Below are 27,176 nucleotides of genomic sequence, written 5' to 3'. Positions count from 1 at the left end.
AACCCAACAATCATATGACCCCCTGTGAGCAAGCACTTTGGCGACAGTGGGAAGGAAAAACTCCCTTTTAACAGGAAGAAACCTCCAGCAGAACCAGGCTCAGGGAGGGGCGGCCATCTGCTGCGACCGGTTGGGGTGAGAGAAGGAAGACCGAATAAAGGACAGAAAAATGTTATAATGTAATGTGGTGAAATTATTATCAACCAGGTGGTTCATGAGACAATTATTTTAAAGTAGTCTGGTTTTAACATTAACAATGAAGAATTATAATAAAAATGTAATGCATCTAGGCTACGTCCACATGTACCCAGGTATTTTTGAAAACACAGCTTTTTAGATGCAGGTGTCAGGTAAACTTTAACGTGCTCGTGAGAAAACCCTAGAGAAGAAATTAGGTCTCTTCAATGGGGCATTTCTTTTGAAACTTTTGACAATCACGTTTTCAATATTGTCTTGGCCATTAAACATTAACTCCAGGACAGTGTTTGGATTTTTCCACTTTTGCCGGAGTTCATTGTACACTTTCACACTGACTTCTTCAGTGTTCTCTAAGGACATTTTAAGCTTTTGGGACAAAATTTTAGCCCAAATCCTGTGGGTAAACCTGTTCATGATGGCTTTATCTGCCCCTGGAGGCAATTTCCTTGCCTCATTTGCGTTGCTTATAGCGTGCAGAACCAAATCTTTAGTGAAGCTTTCAACAACTTTTACGTACTCTTCTCGGTTTTTATATATAGTGAGTACTCTTTTTGGTAAGGCCAACAGGTGTTTTGTAAATGTTGGGACAGTAATATCGTCAAGCTGTTCCCTCAGACATAAAATCAAATACTTCTCCTTGCAGTTATGTGCTTTGCAAAGATTGGTGAAAATGTCCTTGTTGATATTGGTCAGCCTTTTTGGAGATAGATCCAAATCCCTCTCGTCAATCTGAGGCCAGATTTTTTCAAGCAGGCGATCGCTGATAGAGTCGGAGTTGTGGCACCGTGTGAAGTCCTTGTATTTAGACGAGGCTTTGCCTGCGGCCTCTGAAACTACCAACTGAATAACTTTATAAACACAAATCTTTTCTTCAGACAGATAATCAGATGCCAGAGTGACATCATAAGAACCAAAATCTGAATCAGACTTATGGACTGACCTATGTAGTGTTTTCTTCACAGGCTTTTCCAGGGGGGAAGCTTCTATGTTGTCCAAGTCTTTTGAGTAGTTTTTCTTCAAAAAGCTCTTCTTCGGTTCCACTGTGGCTGCGGTGAGGGTTTGAGGAAGAAACATCTGGGACGACACAGACGCTTCTTCCTCAGATGAATCACTAAAACCAATAAAAACATTTAGATATATGTTAGGTGGCGTTGGTGCACGATGCAGTGATATTTCACTGTCAGCTGTGGATGTTTTATCAAGACTGCTCTCCTCTGCAGTCAAATGCAGCTTGAGGTTTTTTGAGTCTGAAGAGTCCTCCAGTCCTGGAGTTTCTGTTTCTTCATTATCACCGTGGTCATCTACAGAAATTTCTTTCAGGATGCTGTCCTTTGCTCCTGTTTCTTCTGTTTTCTCAGGGGACTCTGTGTCCACTGAGTGAAGACAGGCCTCATCAGTCTGCGTGGACACTGGATCTCCCTTCTCCACGGTTGTGTCCATTGCGTCCTCTAACATGGAACAAAGTTTCAACATGTCTTTCAGCAAAGTGGAAGGCAGCTCAGTGTTGCAGTACTCTGGGTTGAACTGCAGAGATTGCCACTGTGGTACAATTGTACCAAAAAAGTGGTCACTTAAGGACTTCCATGTTTCCACTGAGGTGTTACTGTGTGGAGTTGTCATGTTTAAGTTTGTATTACTATTTCTCTGACTCTGAAATGTAGAAGAGGAAATAAATTGTTGGCTGGTTGGAGTTGGACTAGGCATGTGTGCTCTTTGTAAACCAAATGCTTGGGAGTCTGGACGGCTCCTTTATATAGGTTTAAGCCCCGCCCACGTTCGGCTGCAGCCACTGTGACGTCATCCACTTTTCTTTGACGTTGAACCTTCAAAGGTTTGGGGGCGGGGTTTAACTAATACCTTATAAGTTTAAAGTCACAGTCATCTAACAACAGAAAAAATACTGATTGTCTAAGAGAAAAAAATGCATAACTAAAAATGTTTTCCATCTTTTACATCAGCAAACAGAATTCTTACTGAGCATCTTATTGTTTGGTTTAATTACTAATGCAGGAATGTTGCTCTTGCAGCCCTGTGATGCGGTTCTTATAGTCTGCTTGGAGCTGAATGCTTTCTAATATGACATGCTGATGTTTAGCAGGTTGAATGCTTACCATCCCTAAAATGCAAAGACTGAGCAGGATTTTAAGAAGTTTTTGTATCATTAAAAAAATATACATGTGAATGTTGACAGCTTACGACAATTACTGCTACATCCCATAGCTTGCCTTTTAGTCCTAAACATAAAGCATAGCAGAACCTACTGGGAACATTAGTAATATTTGCATTTGCGTATGTGTTAAACTTTTCTGTTGTTTCCTTGGAAACGTGTGATTTTTTTAAAAACTTGTTATACACATTTCAGTATTTTCATAATTAAGAAAACTGAATTTCTTTTCCATTTTCACTGTTTCCTAATTTTTTTTTACATGAAATAAACTGTAAAATCAGAATTAAATTGCAATCCTTATTTGTATTTTTATTATTTCAGTATAAAGAATAAAACATTATTCTCAGAATTTATTAGAGTAAAGCCTGACTTCCTGTCTTACATCACAATCCAGCTTACAGCCTGCATAGACACACGATCAGGGTGAGCTCTTGTGGATCTGGAGACTGACAGGATAACTGATGACTGATGAGGGGAATAACAGCGCCGAGCAAGTTTATTTCAAATTATTTGATAAGAGCTGCTGCACTACAGAGATATTCAAATTTATATGCATTAATCTACTCGGTGAGCTCATGCTCTTTATAGAGCTGATGATCTCTCCCATCACAGTTTGATCATAGAGATAGTTTTTTTCATCTTCGGTCTCTCCTATCTGCTCTGGCAGAGCTATACTGAAATGAAATCAGCCATGATGTGAATAAACTAAGAATTCTACAGACATTTCTCAGTCAAGTTGATGTTACAGAAGGTGACAGGACAGGATCTTAAACTGTAGCACCGTGCTCTTTGGCAAAGCATGACAACTGATACTGTGTTTGCAGAAGGCAGTAATGCAGCAGTAATGCAGCAATTCTCCAATTTTTGTAATTTTAAGCCACAAAATGTATATAATATGTAATTGAAATACAAATTATCCACAATTCAAAATCCTCAGCATTAGTCAAACAGCACTGCAAACTAAATCCCTCTATCTTCATGGTGCATGGGTTGGTCATTTGCAAAAGAAGCCTTAACTGGACTACAGCACATTTTTTTAAATTACGATTGTCAAAATGTGACCTCACGCTTAATTTGGTGAATCTCAGCATGAATAAAACATCCCCAGACAAACTTTGAAAGGCCACAAACCTTAAATATCATAAGTCACTTTATTTAAGAACAGCAAACAACAAGTGCAAACAACGACACCAGACATGATTTGAAACTGACAACCCAAGAGATTCAAATGATTTCAACTAAATGAAACTATCACTAAAAACAATTAAGCAAACACACGGCACGTGACAAGCTTGAAACTGGGTGTGACGTCCTGTCTTATTTCAGTCTTTCCTGTTCTCCACACTGTCTGGTTTCCTAATCTGAAAATGTCAGTGAGAAAGAGGACATTTTTAGTCATGAGTCAAGTCCTGCTGGTGAGGTAGACTACGTGATCTGGAGGTGGAAGAGGCTGTTTCCGACTTTCAACTGTGCACACAGAGCAGAATCCCTTGTTTTCACAACCAGCTGGCTCATGGAGGTGTTACCAGTCACACTGCTCATGTTGAGACATGACCTGGGCTTCTCTTGTTTGACTTGCCTCACAAGAAAGTGGCTAGATTAAGTTAAAAGTATATATCTGCTGGGAGACTTTTCCCCCTTCATGTGCTTAACCTGCTTCCCCACAATGCATCGCATATGTCATGATTTATATTTTATAACCACCATGGATTCAGACTACTTGCCCCTGGGTTTTGCGCCCTTAATAAACCCGGTTATTTAAGAATATTTAATATTATGCTAAAATAATGAAGGCCAACAAACATATTTTGCAAAAGCTCACAGGCAGGAAACATCTTATTTGAAATTACACCAAAATATCGTCCTCATTAGGTCCCCCTGCCCTGAAGCACCCAGATTTAAAGCTTAAAGCCTCTCCGCCCATAATCTTATTACTTTACAAATAATCAGACCTCAAAAGACACAGATGATGAAACCCTGCTACCACAGAGGGATGCACCTCCCGCTCCTCCTCCTCTTCACTATCATCATCATCCTCATGAGCGGAAGTCCTGGGAAACCAAAGCCACAGGAAACGCGGCATGATCCGAGCCGCCTGCTAACTAATCACCTAACTAACCAGCACAGGTGTCAGTCCCACCCTGACTGTCGCACTCGGGGAAGCATGGGAGGCTCTCCGAGCGTCGAGATACCAGGTGGAGGCAAAGAGGGATACCACGTCCTCAGGGTAAGAGAACATTTTAATGTGGACGTACGGACTGTGACCTCCTGTTAGCCCGCGGAGGAGCAGCTAACGATAGGATAGAAGGGTTATTTTTCCTTTAGAGGAAGCGACCTCTACTACTGGCTAAATGCTGATGCTAGTAGAGACTTGTGTTTGACACAGACCCCGAGGAGGACTCAGACACACCCAGAAATCTCTTCACATAGCTCGTTAGTCTTTATTGTAAACGGCTAGCTGTCCCCGCCTTTGAATGGAAGCTCCTGCTACGCCCACTCTCTAGCACCAACCGCTGATGTGTGAGCTTGCTAATAGCCTCTCGGTCTACACTGTTTAAATGATATATATCCATATTAGAAACTGGACACGGTTAATTGTCATTCAGACGTGCAGTTTGTGAGACAATCAGCAGATGTCCCCTCACTCCCCAGCAGACTGGATGATGCCAGAATAACCGGTGTGGCTGCTATACGTGATTTATGGAAATGGGTGTGTGTGACTGTTTTCATTTGAAAACGTTATACTCCACCAGTCAGTCCAAGCTTTTAAAGAGTTTCATCACCAGATTACACGCAGGGAAAATGGGCCACACTAAAAGTAAAATGCTAAATGTTTGCATTTTGTGCTTCAAAGATCTGTGTCCAATCAGACCCACTGATCAAGGATCATTAAGAAAAAAGGATCACTTTGAACATAATTCATTCACAGTGGGTCATTAGCTCAGTTTGTTTTAGAAAAGCCTTTAAAAATTCTTAAAAAGATACTTTAAATACAATTCAGGGACACGAAGTTGCAATAAGACAACAACAACTCATAAAAACACTTGCCCCAACAAACAGGTGATCAGCTCTAGGCGTACCTAGATGATGGTGGGAAGGATACTAAGAAAGGGAGGAAGGAAAATAAACACCTGGGGAGTGGAGATAAGAAAGAGTGCATCACAGGCAGTCCCACACCAGCCCTGAACCTATAGCGGCATAGCAAAGGGATGGTTTTAGTGGTTTTATCAAAAAAAGGCCAGTTTGAAGCTAATGTTAAATGTAGAGAGGATGCCTGTCTCTTAAATCCAAACCGTGAAAAGAAAGAGAGCGGCCTGATACCTGAAGGCTTGGCCTCCTATTCTACTTTGGAAACTTTTGGTATCAGAAGTAACCCAGCCATCTGAGAGTGAAGTGCTCTGTTAGGTTATTATGGTAATATGAGGTCCTTAAAAGACAATATGCCCTGAAGATTCAAGACTTTGTACGTGAGAAGGAGTAAAATAACCAGTTAAGGCTAGTTTCCAAGAAGGAGACTAATGAGTCTTCTTGGAAACCTCACTTGACACACTAGTCTTAAACCAGTGAGAGGAATGTTAAACTACACAGGAGTGTTTGCCAAAACAGAGATGTACAGGTTTTCATTGAATGCTGCTCGTCCTTTGTGACAAGGACCTGTGTGCAGATATTTAAAAGACTGGCATTAACCTGCTTTACTTGAAAACCTTCTGACCGCCTTCTAATCTGTAGGTGCAAGAGAATTCTCCCGGTCGCCGTGCGGGACTGGAGCCATTCTTTGATTTTATCATCTCAATCTGCGACACTCGGCTGGTGAGTTTCCGGTTAGGTCAGTGTTAGTCACGGATATTCCTAGGAATCATTTGGATATACTGGTTTCTTTACAGAACAGGGACAATGACACCCTGAAAGAGCTGCTGAAGATGAACGTGGAGAAGCCCGTCAAGATGTTGTTGTATAGCAGCAAGACGCTGGCAGTGCGGGAGACGACGGTCACGCCCAGCAACATGTGGGGCGGCCAGGGGCTTCTGGGAGTCAGCATTCGCTTCTGCAGCTTCGAGGGAGCCAATGAAAATGTTTGGCATGTCTTGGTGAGTGTTAGGTTCTGTCTGAGGCTGCTTTTTTTGGGGGGGTGTTCTTATTTATTTCTGTGATCTCATGTGTTGATAGCTGCATGTTTTTGAGTCCAGGAAGTGGAGCCGAATTCTCCTGCATCCCTGGCAGGTTTGAGGCCGCATGCAGACTACATTATAGGAGTGGACACCGCCATGACTGAGGTGCCTGCTTAAGATTTTATTTTTATTTTTTAATGCAGGAATTAAACCAGGAACAAGTTAACCTGATGTGTATTTTTGTGGTTTTTAAGCAGAGCGAAGATCTGTTTTCCCTCATTGAAACACATGAAGGGAAGGAGCTAAAGCTCTACGTTTACAACACAGACGCAGACAACTGCCGCGAGGTGGTCATCACCCCAAACTCTGACTGGGGTGGAGAAGGCAGGTATGACAGTCACTAAAAAAAAAATGATCCACACAGTTTCTGTTGCTGGTTAAAATCTGTGAGCTTTCTTGATATTACGTAAGAGAGGAGTTTACAGTCAATCCTGCTAGTTTATTTAAGTGCAGAATTTGTTCTAGGCTATGTTTTTATTTTCATTTCTGGATTTAAAAACTGTGTTTGATATATAAGTGCTGAATGCAAAGCCATATGCTGCCTTTGTTAGTGTGGTTGTTGGTGCCAGATGGGCTAATGAGTATTTCTGAAACTTCTGTTGATGTCAGAGGTCAGAGGAGAATGGTCAGCCTGCTTCAAGCTGATAGCAAGGCATCAATAACTCAAATAAGCTAAGAACACAAACTCTTTAGACATTAGACACTATAGGATTTGAAAAAGATTCCCATTATTGAGTCAGTTCTGCTGCAACATTCAGATGATAGGGTCAAAACTTGGTGTAAACAACACAAAAGCATGGATTCATCCTGCCGTTTGGCACACTTTAAGTACCAACGAACCTTTTTTTTTTTTTCCGTTAATGCTATGGCCTGTCGTTGTTGACCATATCCATCCCTGTAAGTCTACCCATCCTCTGTGACACGTAACAAAGCTCACATCATCTTAAACTGGTTTCTTGAACATGACAATGAGTTCCCCGCACTTAAATGACCTCCAGAGTTTCAGAGCTCAATCCAAAGTGGTGGAACGGGAGATTCTCATCATGGTTATGCAGCAAATCTACAGCAACTGTTTGGTGCTATCATGTTAATATGGAGCAGAGTGTCTGAGGAATGTTTTCAGTGCTTTTTTTTGAATCTGTGCCATGAAGATTTAAGGCAATTATAATGGCAGAAGTGGGTTCAACCCAGTACTAAGAAAGTGATGGAGTATACTTCTGCTACACATGTAGAAAGTTATGAATCATTCCACCAAGAAAAATGATACCCCTACGTTTAGGTGTATCTTGAGTTTCAGTGGGTTTGATTGTTGAAAAAGTTCTACTGTAATTTGAGTGTCAGGTTTTTCTTTTACAATGTTTCTGATGCTGCCCCTTCACAGTATTGCTCTATTTCTGCCATGCAGTCTAGGCTGTGGGATTGGCTACGGTTACCTGCACAGGATACCTACCCTGCCATTTGCTGAGGGTAAGAAGATCAGTTTACCAGTACAGACTCATTACGAACCACCTCCTTCACCAAAAGATGGCTTCACAGAGGTAAGTTGGCATCTTTAATAACTGAGTTTCATTTTGATGCTGTCTGGCTTCCAGCTTTTGTTAAAATGTACAAAACACTGTTGGTTACCAGGTCCACCTCTCTGCCGTCGTTCCAACTGTTCCAATTGCTGTGTCGTCTTCTGCTTCGACGGGATTGGAGCAAGGTCTCGCTAGCTTGTCCGTCAGCTCAAACCCAACATCGGTCCTGAGCAGTCATACAGGTACACTGTCCTCTCTGACTCTTTAGCATTTACAATTTGAGCTGATCTGAGGATGAAATCTCACGGAAATTAATTAGTAGTTCAAATGAAACCTAAGTGGAATAACAGAACAACAAGAGTTAAAGGCATTTAGAAACCTATAATATCTCCTCCTTGTTGTTGCTTTCTCATGTAATAAAACATATGATTATATAATTTCAGGAGTTCCTGCTGTCCCGCTGCACAACCAAGTACCCCTCTCACAAACTGTTCCACTGTCTGTCAGTCCTGCTCCAACGCTACCAGGTTGGTTAAATTACATTGGGTGTTCATAGCTCCCCAGTTTTTGTGCCAAGTACAGTCTGTAAAATTCATACTTTATGATCCATGATGCGAGTCTGCTACACCTGTCTATTTTTTCTCCCTTTTCTTTTTGTTGCATAGGCGTAATGCCCCTACCTGGAGGTCTTTCACCTTTTCCTAATCTACCAAACCTAAATGTCTCATTGCCAGATGTGAGTCATGCATTGCCACCGGGAGTTGGAATACAGCCCGCAGGTATAAATGTGTTCTGTCAAGCATGCTTGGGTTCGGATGTAAAGGCTAACGCTGATATTTTGCTTTCTTACTATCCAATGCAAATTAGAAATGTATTGTAAAGACGTACAGTGTAACGACCACAGGCAGCTGAGAATAGTCCAGCTAAATACAGTTTATTACTACTGAGTGACTTTGATGGAACACGCCCAGCTTAGTAACATTTTAGCTTTTAAAAGTGTGATGGCAGGCTCGCTGTTTTTGGTGTTCCCAACATTTGTTTATAGAAACAAATGTTTAAGGGTTTATTTTTAATATTGAGATAGCAGCGATTTAGTGAAACTTGGCTATAGGATTTAGATTGACTGACTTTTAAGTGTCCTTGAAAATTCTGGAACAGGTTTGACTTATTAACATCACTCCTTCTCCCATTTCTAGTCTTGACATGATCTTTTCATAACACAGTTAAGTGACAGAGACATTGTGCAAAGATGTATCCAACAGTTCAACCTGGTAAATTCTAACGGTTGGAAGAGGAAACAAGTATTTAAAAAAAGAAAAACAGGTTTTCTTCTTTTACAGTTCTGTAAACATTTCTATTTTTGCCTCCATTGTTTGTGTCCATTCATATTTTTCCTCTAGGCTTTGACACATACTTCAGATGTGTCATGTTGACTAGTGTATTATGTCATTTTACTGGATCCTCTGATTAATTGGTTATTAAATGTGGGTTATCTATGTCTACGTGGTTATAACATTCAAACACAGCATCAGGGTCAAGTCTGGATTCAGTATCTTGCCCAAGGATAAACTGACAAGTGGATTGAAAGAGCCAGGGATCGAGCCACCAAACATCTGATTGGCAGACAACCAGCTTCACCTCTGACCCCTGTGTAAACTGTTTCGAACTAGCCAAAATGTTCTTGAGACTTGACAGATGACAAAAGTAAAACTGAGTATAGTGTGGGTATAAGACATCCTCCTAGAAAAGCTTCAACTAGTCTTTGCATTGAATGTTTAGTCTTTAGAATACTATTCTTCCAAAAGATATTCCCTCATTTGGGACTCATGATAGAGAGAACTAAAGTCAATTAAAAATCTCCCCGAGGTGTCCAATTAGTTTGAAATGTGAGGATACAATTCTCATTGTTATCATTTCCATAAGCATGTTATTGACCCCTTGAGCCATGTAGATGGATAATGTCATCATAGAAGAGTCTACTACCATCGTGATCAATCTTTTTAATTGTCCCCCGTGGCATACTAGAATCCATAACTGGAAGGGTCAAACATTTCCTTTACTTTTCCTCCCATCCACATGTTTGCAACTGCAGTCTAAAGGACCTTTAACTCTTTTACCTTATAAAGGGATAGCTGCAGATCAGTGTAGCAGATCATCAACTAATCTGAAGGTTGGTGGCTCGATCTGTAAGCCATAGTATCCTTGGACAAGATACCGAACTCAAAGTTATTCTCAAGATTTACTGAGAATCAATCCCCTTATCATAAAGATGACATCTGATAACCACCCTGTATCCTTAATGATGAGTTGACACCACAGTATATATCCATTAAGATGTGGTTTGACAACCAAGGCAGAAATCACCCTCACTAACTTTTGATGCACACAAAGAAATTTCGTTTTTGGAAGCAAACCTGAAATGACCGAAAGTGTTTGGTTCAGAAAAGGGTTACCCCTGGTAGGCGTCCAAGGGTGAAAGGGTTAAACCAATTACTAAGTCGATCATTTTAAATCATGTGAAATTTGCTTAGTGTTTATATTTAAACTAAAGTTGTGGAAGAGTAACTTACCTTTAATATTCAAATGCATTGTTGCACAGAAACTGGATTCTGACTCACACCTCATTGAAAGTGCTTTACAAAGGCATCTTTCCAGGATTGGTTGAAATGGAAGCAAACACCGTCTGAGCCTTTTCTTTAATACTGAGTGTCGTCTCCAGGCAGGAAAAGTAGAAGTGTAGTGTCCAAGAGCTAATGTTGTTAAAGTAAAATTACAATTTTGCTAACTGAAGGGTTTTGTGTCATCTTCTGCAGGTCTTCCACCTCTTTCAGCAATTTACCTGCCGGGTGCTGCCCCCAGTGCAACTCCTCCCCTATCCAACTTTGTTTCACCCCCAGTCTTTGCCAGTACTTCGCCTGCTTCCACTATGCTAATGAACAGTTTTCATGCCAAAACCCCCAACTCCCCATCAGTGACCACCTCTGGATCAATAAATATTACAATGTCTGCAGACTCATCTTAACAGAAAGCAAAAATTGAAGATGTTGGCATGCTCTCTGTAGAGTCTTTACACAGTGTAATCTGACCATTCACCCCAGCACTCGGCTGACAAATTCCACGTGCAAACAGACCATCAGGATTGTTGTGCGAGCTCGGCTGCAAGAATGGAACTGGTATTAAATGCAGGGCATCCAGTTTGTCCTGGAAATGGTGTGTCAGAAGAAAAGCCCTGCGTCTGAAGGCAGTTAAAGGAACTTTGAGAGCATTTTGGAGTTTAAGTTGTTCTGTAATAGAGGACATTTAAATTCTTTTTAAAATATGGAACATGGGTTATTCAAATTGTGCAAATCAGCATCTTCGCATCTTCAAGGATTACACTACTTAACGGGAGGGCTCAACTATAACTTATACTACTGGGGATCTTCCATTAGAAAACAAGGCTTGCTGGCTGCAGGATTGCAGACATTGTTTTCTTGTATTGTATGAAATTATTTGTAAAGTGAAATATTGTTACCTTGATTAAACTGATGTATTTTCTCAATGTTAGCCTCTGGTTTTTCTCATCTGTTGTGAATCTTACCTGCATCCTAGTATGTAATGTAATACTAAACATAACCAGAGGGTGTCAGTATAATCACAGACATAATGGTAGGTAGAGCACACCTGAAAATTTACAGTGAATAAGCACTAAATTATCTTTTTATAGATGCAATGAGAGTGGATTATGTGCACTAAGATCAATGGGGAGAAAAAAAGTTTCCTGGTATTTATTCACTCTTAGCAGAACTGTACAATTTGTACCCGAAGTGGAACATAAAGCCCTTGAAAAGTAAGAGCAACAAAGCAGCAAAATGAAACCACTCCAGGAAACTACTCTTAAATTGGGAAAAATTTGAACTCTTTGTACACATTACTGCTGCAGCTCAAAATTTGAAAATTCACCTGTACAGCATATACAGTTTCCAATTTATCTGTTAATATTCCTGCATAGGGTTTTTTTTTTAATACAATTTAATTTTTCTACATTTGGTTATTTTGTGCATTAAACGTAAGTATGCTGCCCCAATCTACATGACACTAGTTGCCACTTGTATGCTACACATTACATTCTCATGGCTAAGTAACTCAAATTAAAGCCTAAAATTTGTGGAAAAACAAAAAACATAACCAAAACAATTACCCAATCAATGGTGAAATCTTTGTAGTTCTACTTAACAATGACTGTCTTCTCACAGTAAATTAACTTCTAGCAGCTGAATCATTTGCACCCTGGCAGGACCACATTATTTAATCTAAATGGTGGCCTGCCAAAGTCTCCCTTCAGCCCTTTAAGGCCATGTCCATCAGCAAGATCCGAACCGAGTGTCCAGTCACATTTTCTTCAAGGTATGTAGTCAGTTTCAGTGCTTTTTTTTTTTGTTAGACCTTCAACGAGATCCATTTACCCATGTCCTTTACCCGTCCCTTTACTGTCCCTCCAACTGATCAAGCCCTGGTAAACAAGTAGAAGCCTGGCACAGGTCAGAGGAGGCCAGGTGATGCCCCCCACCTGAGCCCGTTCCTTCCATCGCTGGCTGTTCCTCCTCTTACGAGCCCAAGCCTCTGAAGAGCTCTGCAGGTGCAACTTCAGTCATCAAGTTTTAAATTTTTATGCGCATTTTTGTTTTTTTGTCACAATTCAAAATTGTCAATATGAGATGTTGCTGGAGGAGGCTGGACTTGAGACCGCAGCACTCATTTGCAGATTTCCAGAGGAGCTTGATCTCCGGATGTGAGGGAGCAAGTAGGGGTCACTTCCCAGCTGGTGAACGTCGATCCGGTCCTCCTTCCTGTATGCCAGGCACCGCCGTATGAAAGCCTGAAAGTTGAAGAATGTATTCAAAATTAACAAGTCATAATGTGTGATGATATTTAAGACAGCAACCGTGTGCAAGTTCTGCTACCTTTGCTTCGTTACTGGAAACTGGCTTCACAGGGAACTGAACGTCGGTAGCTTTGAGTATGGTGTTCTCCTGCAGGATATCTTGTTGTGACTGATTGTGGCCAAAAGGCTGGAAAGAAGGACAACTTTATCATCAGGCATAAATTAACATAAACACTGCTAGAAGACCAGCCATCGTCCTTACCTTCCTTCCATACAGACACTGGAAAAAGATGACACCCACAGACCACACATCCACCTTGTTGGAGATCTTTGGAGGTTCTTTACCAACCACAAAACACTCAGGAGGCAAGTACCTGATGTCACAATATGCATAAATCAAAGGACAAGATTGGCACACACATTTATGGTCAGTACCGTTTTTACAATTTTAAGTTACTTATAGATTACTACAACTACAAATAGTAGTAGTAATAGTACTGTTACTACAAATGGGTGCCTATTTTATGCTACTTTTTTCTTTCCATTATACCTTGCTGAAATAAATAAAATCATGCCAGGTATCTATACTGATATGAACTGGGTAATATGTTAGGAACAAAAGGACGCCACATCCTTTGATGGAAATGAAAATTATTAACAATACAGAGAATTCAAAGACAGCCCAAAATCAAAGTGAAAAACCGATGCAGCAGGCTAGTCCAAAATTTCATCACACATCACAACTCAAAATGACACTCCGTAGTTTGTATGGTCCTATGTGCTTGTATGCATGTCTGGCAAAGTCGGGGATGCTCCTAATGGGATGCTATCCTGGGGAATATCCTCCCAGATCTGGACCAGGGCATCACTGAGCTCCTGGACAGTATGAGATGCAACCTGGTGGTGTTGGATGGATGGAAACAATGTCCTAGAGGTGTTCTATTAGATTTAGGTCTGGCAAGTGTGAAAACCAGCCAGTGGTATCGGTTCCTTCATTTTCCAGGAACTGGCTGCATACTCTCGCCACATGAGGCCGGTCATTGTCACGCACCAGGAAGAGCCCAGGACCCATTGCGCAAGCATACAGTCTGACACTGGTTCCGAGGATTTCATCCTGATGGCTAACCTGTAGCGTTTTGTCCAGTTTCCTCAAAGGATGCTCTACACAGCATGTCAAAATATGCCAAGTTTTCAGCTACAGCTAAAATATAGCTCTATTCTCTTTGTTAATAGCCAACAGAATTATCTCTTAATGCGTTGACACAACACTGCCACTGAAAGACACCGAATTCAACATTTATCCCAGGAGTTAATGCCTTTATGCTTGAGCAATTCAATGACTGGTATGAAGAAGCTGACACAAAAGTATTCCTCTAAAAATGTGAGTTACAAGGAGAGAACTGAAAATGAGTACTTAAAAGCACTTAACGCACTCTTAAACTTGGTTCCACCAGGACCATCATCGACATTTAAGGCGTTTCAGGACTGTAACGATGTTAAACACTCAATGTAAGCGTCTACTTCACAAACAGCTTTTGACACTTTCACAAGAGCACAAAACTAAATGCGGGATCTTTGTTTATAAAGAAGTACGCCTATAATATGTTACTGCTACTTTTCAGTAATCATCAATCAACATTTAAAGACAATTTTAAATGTCTGAATGTGATTTAGGAGCATTTCTTCTCACCAGTAGGTTCCTGCACCCTGTGATGTCAGGTCCATCCCATCTACGCCGTAGTTGTCATCATCCATAATTTTGGAAAGACCAAAGTCAGTGATTTTAATTTCCCCACAGGCTGTGCCATCCACCAACAAGATATTACCTTCAAATCAAAACACATTAGGTCAGCACTACAGCAGTAATCACGCTCAATCAGAATCAGAATACTTTATTAATTCCAGGGGGGGAAACTGTTTAAGACTGATCCGTTGTTCAGAAGGGGGTGTTTACCTGGTTTAAGGTCATAATGGATGATGGGAGGTTTGATTTCATTCAGGTATTTTAGTGCATTTACAATCTGCATGACTATGGACCGTGCCTCCTTCTCAGACATTAATTTATGCTGCTTCAAGTAGAAATCCAGGTCGTTGCCCTCGCAGTACTCCATAACGGTGCAAAACCTGTTGGACGGATAAATTAAGTAAGAATTACTTAGTGCATTTTTTTGACACCTTTCACATGCTATAAAATGTGCAGAGTGACTGACGTGTCTGTGTCCAGTGAGAAGTAATCATAAAGTTTCACAATCCTGGGATGGTCCAACTCCTTGTGTATTCTGTACTCTCGACATGCATGCCTGTAGAAAAGGATGATATTTATCATACCATTAGCAACCAAAGCAGGAAGGTGCTGTGCTCCCTTATAATACAAACATATTCACACAGACTAACATACTTGTGATAGTTCTCTTTTTTTTCTTCTCTCCAGTTTTTGTTAAGTTGGTGGATTTTCACAGCAGCGTATCGTTGTTCAATCAAGTCAAAAGCCTGAACGACACAGTGACAGTTAGAATAAACCTGCACAGCAACACTTATTGAGAGTATTTTTCCATGTTTAATGACTTACCTTGTAAACTTCACTAAAGCCTCCTCTGCCTAGAAGATGCAGGAGCAGGTATCTTTCATTCAACGTTGGGTGATCTTTAAATCTTTAGATTGGAGAAAAAATAATAATAATAAAAGGAGGGAGGAGTAAAATTAAAATTTGGACCTATGTGAATCACAAATTAATAAAAAATTAGCTTTGCTAGATCAATTTATTTTAGGTTCAGTACTACAAAGACGAGCAAAGAGTCACATTATGCTGCTTATTAAAAACTTAACGGCAAGTCTTGCATAACAGTTGAAAGTGTCAAATTTCAGCTCCAAATACTGCACAGATAAATAATTTCACCCAGCTTCTGCAACGTTTTAAGAGGTCATTTTTCTGACTACAGGTGTAATCATGAACTGCTGCACACGACGGTTTACAGTAGAGTTCAGCGAGTGAGATAAAGGAGCAGCATACTGCATTATAGCTGATATACAGACATGAATAAATGAGGGGGGAAAAAAACAAAGAAATTCTGTTGCTTCTAGCACCTTCTCATTTTAGCTATGGCCGTCTGTGTAAGACAAGTAAGATGTTTTGGTTATAAAAGTCCAAATTTTAGCTGCTCAAACACTGTTTAGATGTTAACGTGCAGATTTTATGAAAACATTTCAGTCACATTTCAAAATCCAATCACTCTCAAAAGAAGCAAAAAATAAATACGTGATAATCCCTTTATTTTTATATAGCAAGTTCTTCAGTAAAGTGCAGGCAAGCACACAATATAAGGAGAGAGAAATCTGATGTGATCAATAAACCGAAGCACAAAACAGCAACCTCTAATTTAATTTTCGGTCTCAAAGCTCCCATAATTTTTAATTTCACTTTTAACGCAGCTGTAGTCTGTGTGAATACAATCAGAATTAATGTAATACTGCCAACCATATTTAGCAGCTTGATGTGCCAACGACAGGACACTTGCTATTACTCTAAGGACATTGCAAATACAAGTAATCCACTGGGTCTTCATTCCCCCCGGATACTGGAGTACATAAAGACTTATGGGCTGCAGGAGCAAACACAGAACAGACATTTTGTTCGGTTTGCTCATAGCTAATGCATCTCTGAGTTAGCAGACATGGATCTAGCAGGGAAATAATGGCAGACTGAGCTGTTCATTCAGAATTCAAGAGGATGAATCCGTTTGCCAGCTGGGGTGGGGTGGGGGGTGGCGTTAACCCATTCTGACACCACAATGGTCTATAAATCAGAACAGCAAGTTCAGACACACTGAATGTGACAGAGAAAGGAACAGACAAAAAGAGATGGGCTTCCCGCCCTCATTTTGTGGGTCTCACAACACACGACGAGAAGCTTAATTTCACATAATACAACCCTTTATTATTCGACTGTGGACGAGGACTGTAGCCTTGCTTGTACATCGTGTTCCAATGTCAATGCAGCAAATGTCAAGGAAAGTGATTTAGACTCACTGTGAGCTGTCTTCGTTATTTATTCTCTTCAGTTCCCGAATGTGAAGGTTGCGCACTCTCTCCAGACGCTCGAGCTCTGCCTGGATCTCAGCTTCTTCCTATAAATGATTCAAACACACAAACACACAAATGCACAGAAGGAACTTCAGAGCACTGACTACAAGGAGAGTTCATCAAAACCCACTCATACACATGACGAGCTCGCAATTAAATATTAACATCTGACTTGGTGCAGAGTCCGTTAGGGCTTTTCAGTGAAGCTTTTTTCCCATGAAAACAATGAGTAAATTGACCTTATATTCTTTGCACAATCTTTACTAATGGAACAGGATTTTCAATCAGGAAACTGAGGAAAAAGGTGGAAGAGATAAATGCAGAAAGTTTGGCCACAAGCTAAAATCTAAATAGATGAACAGATTTAAAAAGTCAAAGTTACAGTTCTTTATTGTTATTTTAAATAGCATTAGCATTTTTTACCCCTTTTACAAAGACGTCGGTCATTGCAATTTCTAAGGCTTGTTTACAACCACTGGGAAAGGTCAGGTGATGCAAATTTCAAAGGTTTATGAATATACCAAGTCAACCTTTAGCCCAAAAATATGCAGCCATAGCCCAAAAAGTAGGAGAAGGCTATGCCTCTGCTGTACAGCCACATCTGCTCAAATTGGATGTTCATGGAAGGCTCGGTACAGTTGGCCACATTGAGAGGTGCACGCTAACAGTTATGCCTCGGCCCCACGCAGTTCCCCTGCCTAAACCTCATCAAAAATCTGTAGTCATACCTAAAAAGAGCAGTGAATGCAAGATAGCCCAAGAATCTGACAAAACTAGAACCCTTTTGCAGGAAGAAGGAAACAAGTTCCTCAAACAAGTATTTAGGTGGCTTTTAAAAGTAACCACTCTCACCAAAGGGGGTGTTACTAAGCAATAAGGGCCATGCGTTTAAGTGTATAGCACTCAAAAAGGAAGACATCGGACCTAAAACCCAGCACTGCAATGTTCAATTTTTCTATTTTTTGCCTTTTGTCATACATTTTATTCCATTATAATCTACATTTTTATTAATATTTTATCTTTTTTAATTGATTCATCCTACTTTTAGGCCATTAATGTTTTGTCTGTTTAAATTTCTTACTGTTGCATATTTATTTTGTTCTTTTACTTTGTCAATTATCTGTCAGGCACTCTGAACTATATTAACTTGATTGAACAATCAAACAAAACGTCACAATTCTGTTTACCAGGCTTCATATTTCCACAAACCTTTTTCAGATGTCCAAGTCGCAGTTTGAAGATCTCTTCCTGTTCATGGTACTCTGCTAATGTCAGCCTTTCAAGGATAAGAAAGCATATAGAAACAAAGCATGAGCCTAATTTAACAGTGCGTCTTAAGTTTAACACTTTCAGTTAATACTGTGCTACATGCTGTTAAAATCTGCTTTCCTGGTAAACATGAGGTAATAAAGCAAAACACGGGGGAAAAGGATCCTACACAACACATACACAAGGGTGTGGACTTACAGCTGAGGTAGGCTGGGTTTTAGAAAGGGATCGTTTTCTGCTCCATTCACCGCCTTGGTTTTCCGTTGCTTTGGCTCAGAGTTTGTGGTTGGTGTTTGGGAGTTGTTGGAAGATGGAGGTTTCCTCTTGGCAAGAAGTTTCCTCTGCCTCTCAATGTCTTCTCTCTGTTGGTTTATCCACTCCTGCTGCCTGCCGAAGGACATATTAAAGCTGTTAATTTTAGAGGTACAACTACATTTTAGAATTTTCAACTTGAATCTGACGATGGAAATACTGCAGATGAAGGCTGCAATGCAAAACTCAGTGAAATTATACTAAAAATACTAAGTCTGTTTTGACAACATGAGGTTAAATCTACTCTTAAGCGAATAATGTTAAGAAGTGACGTGGCAGCTGTCCTAGGAAATGAAGCCTTGGAGCTGAGCTTACAACCCCCAACTTTTCAGTAGCAGGGGAATTAAATGTGCATGTAATGTGCAGCTTTAAGGTGTACGTGGAGAGCTAAACTTAAAATATGCAAAGCTTAATAAATAAATGGGAGATAAACAATTTAAAAGCTTCTCACTTGACAAGGTTTTGGAAGGCATAGCCATCTGTCCACTGCTCTGTGAATGAGGCCCCATGTCTCACTGTAGTAAAGTGGCCTAAACGTAGTCTATCCTGCATGCTCTTCTCCCGACAGGCCTGCTTCTCCTGGGTGCTCTGAACAACAACAACATAAAATACAGCATGCAGGTTCACAGCCACACAAACATTCCTGATTTTAATAACGCAGGCTACAGAAAAAACGCTTGTTTACCTTTTCTATAAGTAACTTCTTGCTCATGGTGATGCACTTATTCAAGCGTTCCTTGTATTTCTCAAGTAACTTTTGCTGTTCATCTATCTGTCTCCTGAGATCACAGTTTGCCTGTGAAGCAGAAAATGACACTGGATAAGCAGACATAGAAACAAAATGCTTTACTAAACACATTTACTATAAAACTGAACTCTGGGAAGTTTTATCCACCTTGTTTTTAAACTTGTTCAGTCAATAAAACAGTAAGATGTCCCTCTTACCCTTAACAGGTCATCTATCCTGCCCTCCTTCTTCTCAAGGTCTAGATTCTTGGTGCTTTCAAGGGCAGCCAATTTTAACACTGTCAGGTCAGTCTGGAGTGAAAAACAAAAGGAGTTAAACACTTGTCATATCAAACATGTTTTAAGAGTGAATGCAGAAAGGCTTTGGTTACAACCTCCTCACCTGAACAAATTTGACTGCTAGTTGCTTTGGATGTGCCATATGGTCCCCAAAAGACAGACTAGTAGGAGATGAGCTATTTTGTCTAACCTAGAACACAGAGAGTGATGATATTTTATTTAAAAACAGGTCAACACTATGGTGAGCTACAAAAGAGTTATTTTGTTATTATCACAGCTTACAGAAGTGCCCTGAGTCGAGTGGGAATGTGAATTCTGGGGCGAACGAATCACTGGTGGGGGACCTCTGACAGGACTGGACCCATTTCCTCCCTGGAACTACAAGATGAAAAGAGAGGATAAGTAGCACCGCTGCCTAAGATCTGGTAACAGTAGACAGCCAGTGGGTCCTTTTATTTTACTGTAATGTGGTTACAGACAGGAAATGGATTACGCCTCAGATCTTCAACAGGCTGATATAGCACACATTATTTTCTGGGCACTATATATTCATCTATAGTGCCATGAAGTATACTGTTCATACTTCATATATGAAATATCTGACACAAAACTTACATCGAAATAATCACTTATTTTGGGTCCCCGCACAGTTGATTTTCCTAAAATCAAGAGAAAGCAGGGATGAGTGTTGTGATTTATCAAACATATTTTATTGGAATAACACAAACAACAGGAGTAAAATAATTATAACCGGTATAACAGAACAACACTTACCTTGGCTGCTCTCTGACTGGATCTCAGGTTTCCTTTTTCTGCCTCTAGTTGTTTCAGTCTGTTTCTTCTCTGGGGTCTGAAACATTAAATTTAATTTGGTATAATTTTACAGTATGATTACTGCACAACGGACACTCTGAACCTGAACTGCTGCTGTATTCTCTATATAGTGATAGCTTTTTGTTTCCAATGGGTATTTATAGATATTCATGCTTTATATACAGAATAAGTAATATTACAATAGATGTTTGGAGCTGTAACGGCCTTTTTTTTTAAGTCCCCAATAGTCCAGGTTAACAACAGTCAAGAAATGCAACAAGTTCTGGAATAATAAAAGTACTTTCCTAATATCTGAAAAATATTTCCATTATAAATATTGGTCTTTTGAAAAATATAAATAAATAGCATTGTTTCGGTCATGTTGAACCTAGAGGGATCACTGCAAACACCAGTGTTGACCAGACAAATCTCCAGCCTTTAAATGCAAAATATTCGTTTTCAGATCTGATAAATTACCCACCGAATAAGCAGGAGAGCTCCCTCTTTTCACATCAGACCCCTATAATGACAAGGAAAGCTTTAGACCAAAACTTATTACCCATGGATAATAAGTGACCAGACTAACAGTGAAAAGCATTTATTGCAAGTGTACTTCATTATTAAATAAAATCTTTATTTAAAAAATTATTAATTAATAGTATAAAATAACCACCAGTATGCAAGTAAATGACAGTTCAAGACTACATTAAAAATATATTGTTTAATTTAACAATATTGATACTGGAAATATTGGTATCATTTCCAGAATAAAGGTTATATAATAATGGAATGCTTAAGATTAGCGTGCAAAGAACACAAACACTTGTGTCAAGCATGATTAATCTGGACAGTGTAAATGTGATCAGAGTAGCTCCCACATAGGATTAAAGATATTTACCTCCGACTCCTTGTCACTTGAAGATCCTAGACTCCCAAAACTGTGATTTGAACATTCATTATTGGTCAAGCCCTGAAATAAAGAGAGACAATTAATAACCGAGTCAACACTACAATAGGAAACACTTAAACAATAAATAAATACGTCCTCATTTCTGACTCACTTTGGTTCCCCCGCTTGCGCTGCCAGTGCTGCCCCCTGTGCTGCCGCTGACTCCGCCCATAAAACGAGCCTCCAGCAGCTCCTGTCTCCGGGGGTCCAGGCTGTGCAGCTCCTCCATGGTGCCTGGGAGGATTAGCAACAAATCACAGTGTGTCTCCGTTATTCAACGATCAGCTTAATTGAACCCATTTACTGCCCACTCGAGTGGGCAAATGACACAGCAGCAGTAAGCTTATGAGATTTGAGTCTAGATCAGAATGTAGGCCGAGACCAAATTTCTGCCCGCTCCCTAGTGGCATCCCCAAGGCAGGTTTTGCTATATTTATTCATCAAGTACTGAAGAGATAAGCTAGTTGTGATTATGGTTACACCAACTCTACAGGTAAAAGCCTAATACTTAAATAACAAAAATATTCAAAAGAACGCGTTATATTCTCCAAATGCAGAGGCCACATTCAGAAATTTTCTGTTTTGTTTTTTTTCTTTAAATCATGAGAATCCAAGGGCAACATTTCAAATGCTAGGCAATGCTGCTCACAGCGCTCCTGCGGGAATGATGCAGGAGCACCATGGGCTTTGGTGTTGCTGCAGACTCAGAGGTGCCTGCTCACTAAATCTGTGCTGTAATGAGACAACCATTTTGAAAGGGTTATGGAGGTTTGGCACTGCATCCAAGCTTAGTACAGTAGGTAGGGATTTTCAAAATCCATTTAAGAGTAGGAAAGACAAGAACGCACTGAATATGTTTAAAATTATACCAGCTAGGATTATAAATGTGAACTAAAGATCGAGGATAAAAAGTCATCTTGTAGCATTCAGCGACATGAATTGTTGGAGGATATGTATTACAAACCACTGAAACCAAAATACACGTACTTTTGCTTAAAATATTTCAGCAGTGCAAGAAGAAACCTACAGAAAAAAAAAAAGTCTCTCTAAACGGAGTGAAAGAAAAAATAGTTACAATTCAAACGTGATTGCCCTGATTATCCCAGATAACAAATACAAATTAAACCACACAGTTTCACATGAAAAATAAAATCTTCAATGATCTCAGGACTGAATCTGCACTTCATTTAGACCCTGAGGACTTCACATAACAGTTTGCGCACACAGCTAAACAAAAAGTAATTTATTACATCCTCTCAAACCAAACCCTGTCTCCTATTATGGTATGATTTGCAATACATCTGCAAACACAAAGCAACTTAACAAATGGGTTGTAACAGACAGAATACAGCTGGCTCGCCAAACGATACTGACATGAAGCCATTTCCCAGATAAGCACACAAAAAAAGAAGTGTGTCTAACGTAAAAAGAATCACGTGTCCTGTCGTTAATTAAAATCCCTTCTTTACCAATCGTGTCATTCACAAAAACAGCTCCAACGTGCTGTTATACTTTAATTTTCTGAAAAGTCAATAGCTACTTTTAAGAATTAACCAGGCTAGGATATTTTTACTTCCAGCATGCTATCAACACCTCCACAGAGAAGCGTCCGTTACCTTTTTTAAATAACCACCACGGTGATCGCTTTAGGCAAATTCTATCTGAAAACTTTTAACTGATGTATTTGCTATCTTTATGTGTATTCAGTAACACATTTAAGCTGAAAAGAGACCTGTTATTAATGTAGTCTTCTAATTTACATTTACTAACACTATATTGTGATCGATAGTTACACTTAGTGAAGTATTTGTGGTGCTATGCATCAAGTCTAGTACCACAGAAGCCATGGAACTGTAAGCCACAATCAGCATTTGCCTCACTGAAATTTGATCAATACGTGCATAATACTGTCATATTTATGCTCTGCAAGCAAGATATAAAATAACAATGATTACACTGATGCATCTGCTTAGCTTATTATAATCACTACTTTGCCCTAACCTCTTGATTAAGACTTAATAAAAAGGTCAAACCGTCATGAATCTGATAATGTTAACTACCCTTTGCAACCACCCGATAGACCTTGTTTTTTTGTTTTTTACTGAGAAATACCTTATTAAAAAATAAATAAATAAATAAAAATTAGGCAACCCGCACATGTTTCTTCCTAACATTGTCATGTTTGTGGATCTGTAATTTCCCAATTAAATTCTGCTCGAGAAATCATTTACTGCAGGTCACGTACCTAACACAGCTAACCATGTTTTTCTGCATGTGGCAGCTTTATCAATTTAAGAGCAAAAAAAAATAAAATAACCTTATGGAGAATATTTGCTTTTCCCCCCCCTATATTTGCTTTTTTCCTCTATAAATAGCACTGTGAAAACTATCTGTACCAAGCAGTCTTTAAACAGTGACTTAATTTATTAAGGGAAAGAGCGAGAGAGAGAGAGAAAAAAAAAAGGTATCCAAACCCTCACCATGTGTGAAAAAGTAATTGTCCACTAAACCTAATAAGCAAGAACTGCAATTGAGCATTTGTGATAACTGGCAATGAGTCTTTCACATTTATTATCTTCTTTGCAGAATTGTTTTAATTCAGCCACACAGGATGGTTTCTAGCACTGACGGCCTGTTTAAGGTCATGCCAAACCATCTCCAGACTTTGACTTTCAGGCCGCTCCAAAACCTTGATTTTATTTGTGTGTTTTGTTTTAACCCATTCAATCTGATGGTTGGACATTCCCCTTCAGGATTTTCTGGATTTCATAGTTCTATCAATTATGCCAAGTCATCCAGGTCCTGAAGCAGCCCAAAGAAATTTTTGACAAACATTAGATGAGCCTTTGTGTTCATTTTGGTGAGCAGTGATTTTCACCTTGGAGCTCTCCCATGGATGCCTTATTTGCCCAGTCGCTTTCCTGTTGTTAAATCAAATCAAACTCTGACCTTAACTGAGGCAGGTGAGGCCTGCAGTTCTTCAGATATTATTCTGGGTGCTTTTGTGACCTCCTGGATAAGTCGATACGGTGTTGGAGTAATTTTGGTAGGTGGCCACTTCTGGGAAGGTTCACCACTGTTCCAGGTTTTCATGGCTCTGACCATGGTTTGCTGGAGTCCCAAAGCCTTAGAAATGGTTTTATAACCCTTTCCATACTGATAGATGTCAACGACTTTGTTTCTCTCCTGTTCTTAAGTGTCTTTTAGATGAGATCTTTCAGCCCAATTCATTTCGTCAGACAGGTTGTTTTTAAGCAATTTCTTGATTCAACAGGTCTGGTAGTAATCAGATATGGGTGTGGCTATCAAAATTAAACAGAACCAAAGAACCAAAGTTAAATAATAAATTAACTGTGATTAACAAACCAGGCAGATTTGGATCATTTTTTCCCCCTTAAAAAATGTAATCATTTAAAAACTGCATTTTGTTTTTAATTGGGTTACCTTTACCCATTTTTTTTGGGTGATTTGAAACATGTGTGGAAAAATAAGCAAAAAAAGAAGCCCTTTGATTTTACACAACACTGTATATAGTAACTAAATATCGCATGCGCCTTAATACATCGGCTTCATTTTCAACTCATTCAAATGATTAGCACCATTTTCACCTCACTACCGCTTAATTAGAAAATCTAACACATGCAGGGAATAACTGGCTTCTACGTTCAGTGATGATTATCATTTCTGCATAAGCTCTGAAATGTCCAATGTTGTAGACGATCAACCAATACTTTTGCATTTTTATGACTTGGTTTTGCTGAGACGGATCCATAACCACATCTCCCCAAATGTTTATGCCAGTTTCACGTCATAAATACACATGAGCTGCGTATTGTTTCTCAAGGATTTGCTTTTGTTTCAAACATGAAGGCCTCAGAGCATAAATATTATCTATATTCAAGCCCCTGCGGGAGCTAGCGGTTGAACCCTTACAGCTCATGGTGTGGATGTGTTTTAACTCCATGCTGCTCAGCAGACAAGCTGACCACCTGTTTATGGCAGACATTTGGAAAGTCGTTTTAAAAAACCAAAAAAAAACCAAAAAAAAAAAAAACTGACATTAGATGAACAGGCCATTACAGTCTGAGTCCATTCATTGAAAACTTGAAAACAAAATGAACAAAATAAATTATAGTCTCATTCTCATGTAGTCAGCTATTACTAATTTATGTCAATCTGTGTTTACAAAACGAAGTGGGGAGATTCATCGGTGTCCTAGGCTGGGTAAAGTCCTCCATCATTACAACAGCCAATGAAAACTAACGTCCAGGAAGCAATATTAACATTAAGTGCCAACTACAGATGTATTTTATGGCGTTATGATTGGCATGCTGCATAGCCCAGCCATAAGTTCTCCTTCAGTTTTGCTTGTCATCTCTACACAAACACTGAGTATTACTTAGAGTGAAAAGCTAAGGTCAAGCAAGGCTACCAAGCATCCAGTGCATTAGCTTTAGTTACAGACCACAAATACTTCCAGGATAAAAGCCGATGCAAGACCCCTGTGTACCGTAAAGATGACAAACAACACCACTTACACATGTAGATGATGTGGACACTGATGGAAGGAAAACAGCAGTTAACACACAAAGGATTGCTAACGATGCGATGCACACCTTTGCACTGGCTGCTGCCAATCCACTAAGCATTACTAGAATTTGCTTGATTATCTCCATTTGCACATGATTATCGGTAACCTGGCTAATGTGTGCTCTTAAACAGGCAGCATGCTTAATGGAGGATGCATCGACTACCACAGTTACATTTCTGCTCAAAACAAAGCTTAATCGCCATTGCACTAGTCTTAAGGTTACTGCACTGGCCTGGGCACAGAAAGACGGTCCTGTGTCTTCGGTGCTAGTAGCTAGCCAAACAGGTTCAATGGACTTTGGAGCTGACGCGTTAGAGTAACGTTAGCTAGCGAGCAGATTTCGCCACCAAGATTTGCTCGGTCATTTTAATAGAATTTCCCTTCTATATGCACAAAAAGAACAACACGAACAAGTAGAAAAGACGTGCGGCTTAAAATGTTTCACGATACCTTTCTGGACCTTCACCACTGCCGTGGTATGTAGCTGAAAACACAGTCCGTGTTGGGGACGTGGAGAGCTGGGACCAAAGATGGCGTCCCCTCCAAACTTCCACTACTTTGGATACTCATCAAGCTACTTTTCGTGTGTAGGTGCTGCAGCGCACATGGGTAAGCTTTAACACTGACTGAAAAACTGACCGACTGGCGTGCCCTGTGTGACTTTAGAAGGGCACGGTGACTGCCAGTAGGTGAAAATGTCTAATTATTGTGTTTTAAGGACACAAACCTCTTCACACCTCAGTAGCGAGTCCGGGCTCCGGGCCCACCTCTCCGTCTTCAAGTGGTTGGCTATGAAACGTCACGCATCGTGTGCAAAATTCTTATCGCGAGGGCGAAACATTTCCCCCCCAGCGTCAGCGACAACATACGAAAACATGAACACCATATGTTTTATTTTTACAGGTTACGATGCTCAAAGGGTCAAGACATGACTTTTAAACGAATGAAATGATCGATTTCCTTGTACTAAACTGTCATAGCATGGCATATCAAAAAATCTCTTTTCAATAAATAAATAAACTAATTTATTTAATTAAGAATTAAAATAAATAAATACATAAAACGCTTGAAAGTTAACATAATAATTATAAAAATACTCAAGATTAATAGTTAGATACAATGCAATAATTTTTATTTTCTACTCTCAGGCATAAATTAGAGTAAAGGTTAAGTTGTGATTCTGACGTCCAAAACAAAAAAGTTTCAAGAAATCAAATTAAA

At 39.7% G+C, this 27,176-nt stretch overlaps 2 protein-coding genes across 3 annotated transcripts; one reads left to right on the top strand and one right to left on the bottom strand.

Moving 5' to 3' along the window:
* The first annotated feature begins 4,370 nt into the window (after window positions 1–4,370).
* LOC101477661 (Golgi reassembly-stacking protein 2) lies at window positions 4,371–11,597 on the top strand. Its single transcript, XM_023152996.3, has 10 exons — window positions 4,371–4,592; window positions 6,095–6,175; window positions 6,250–6,453; window positions 6,553–6,639; window positions 6,732–6,862; window positions 7,940–8,072; window positions 8,164–8,293; window positions 8,495–8,578; window positions 8,717–8,830; window positions 10,865–11,597. The coding sequence occupies exons 1-10, from the start codon at window positions 4,404–4,406 to the stop codon at window positions 11,071–11,073; spliced, it is 1,362 nt and encodes a 453-aa protein (XP_023008764.1). The 5' UTR covers window positions 4,371–4,403; the 3' UTR covers window positions 11,074–11,597.
* Window positions 11,598–11,802: 205 nt separating this feature from the next.
* tlk1a (tousled-like kinase 1a) lies at window positions 11,803–26,805 on the bottom strand. Of its 2 annotated transcripts, none has more exons than XM_012920912.5 (22): window positions 26,683–26,805; window positions 21,477–21,598; window positions 21,314–21,385; window positions 20,897–20,935; window positions 20,377–20,452; window positions 20,218–20,261; window positions 19,885–19,980; window positions 19,706–19,792; window positions 19,522–19,614; window positions 19,262–19,372; window positions 19,028–19,164; window positions 18,463–18,651; window positions 18,205–18,271; window positions 16,942–17,039; window positions 15,485–15,566; window positions 15,314–15,405; window positions 15,126–15,215; window positions 14,870–15,039; window positions 14,606–14,741; window positions 13,178–13,289; window positions 12,995–13,102; window positions 11,803–12,909 (listed from the first exon to the last, which is right to left on the bottom strand). In XM_012920912.5, exons 2-22 carry the CDS (start codon window positions 21,591–21,593, stop codon window positions 12,739–12,741), a joined length of 2,187 nt encoding a protein of 728 aa, XP_012776366.1. In that variant the 5' UTR covers window positions 21,594–21,598; window positions 26,683–26,805; the 3' UTR covers window positions 11,803–12,738. The 2 variants fall into 2 exon arrangements, with proteins under 2 accessions (XP_012776366.1, XP_004557772.1); XM_004557715.6 differs by lacking the exon at window positions 26,683–26,805 and adding an exon at window positions 26,406–26,545.
* Window positions 26,806–27,176: the final 371 nt, after the last annotated feature.

The sequence above is a fragment of the Maylandia zebra genome, linkage group LG16 (assembly GCF_041146795.1).
Source record: "Maylandia zebra isolate NMK-2024a linkage group LG16, Mzebra_GT3a, whole genome shotgun sequence".
Lineage (NCBI taxonomy): Eukaryota > Metazoa > Chordata > Actinopteri > Cichliformes > Cichlidae > Maylandia > Maylandia zebra.
The sequence above is the reverse complement of the archived record's forward strand: the minus strand, read 5'-3'. Positions and strand labels throughout refer to the sequence as shown.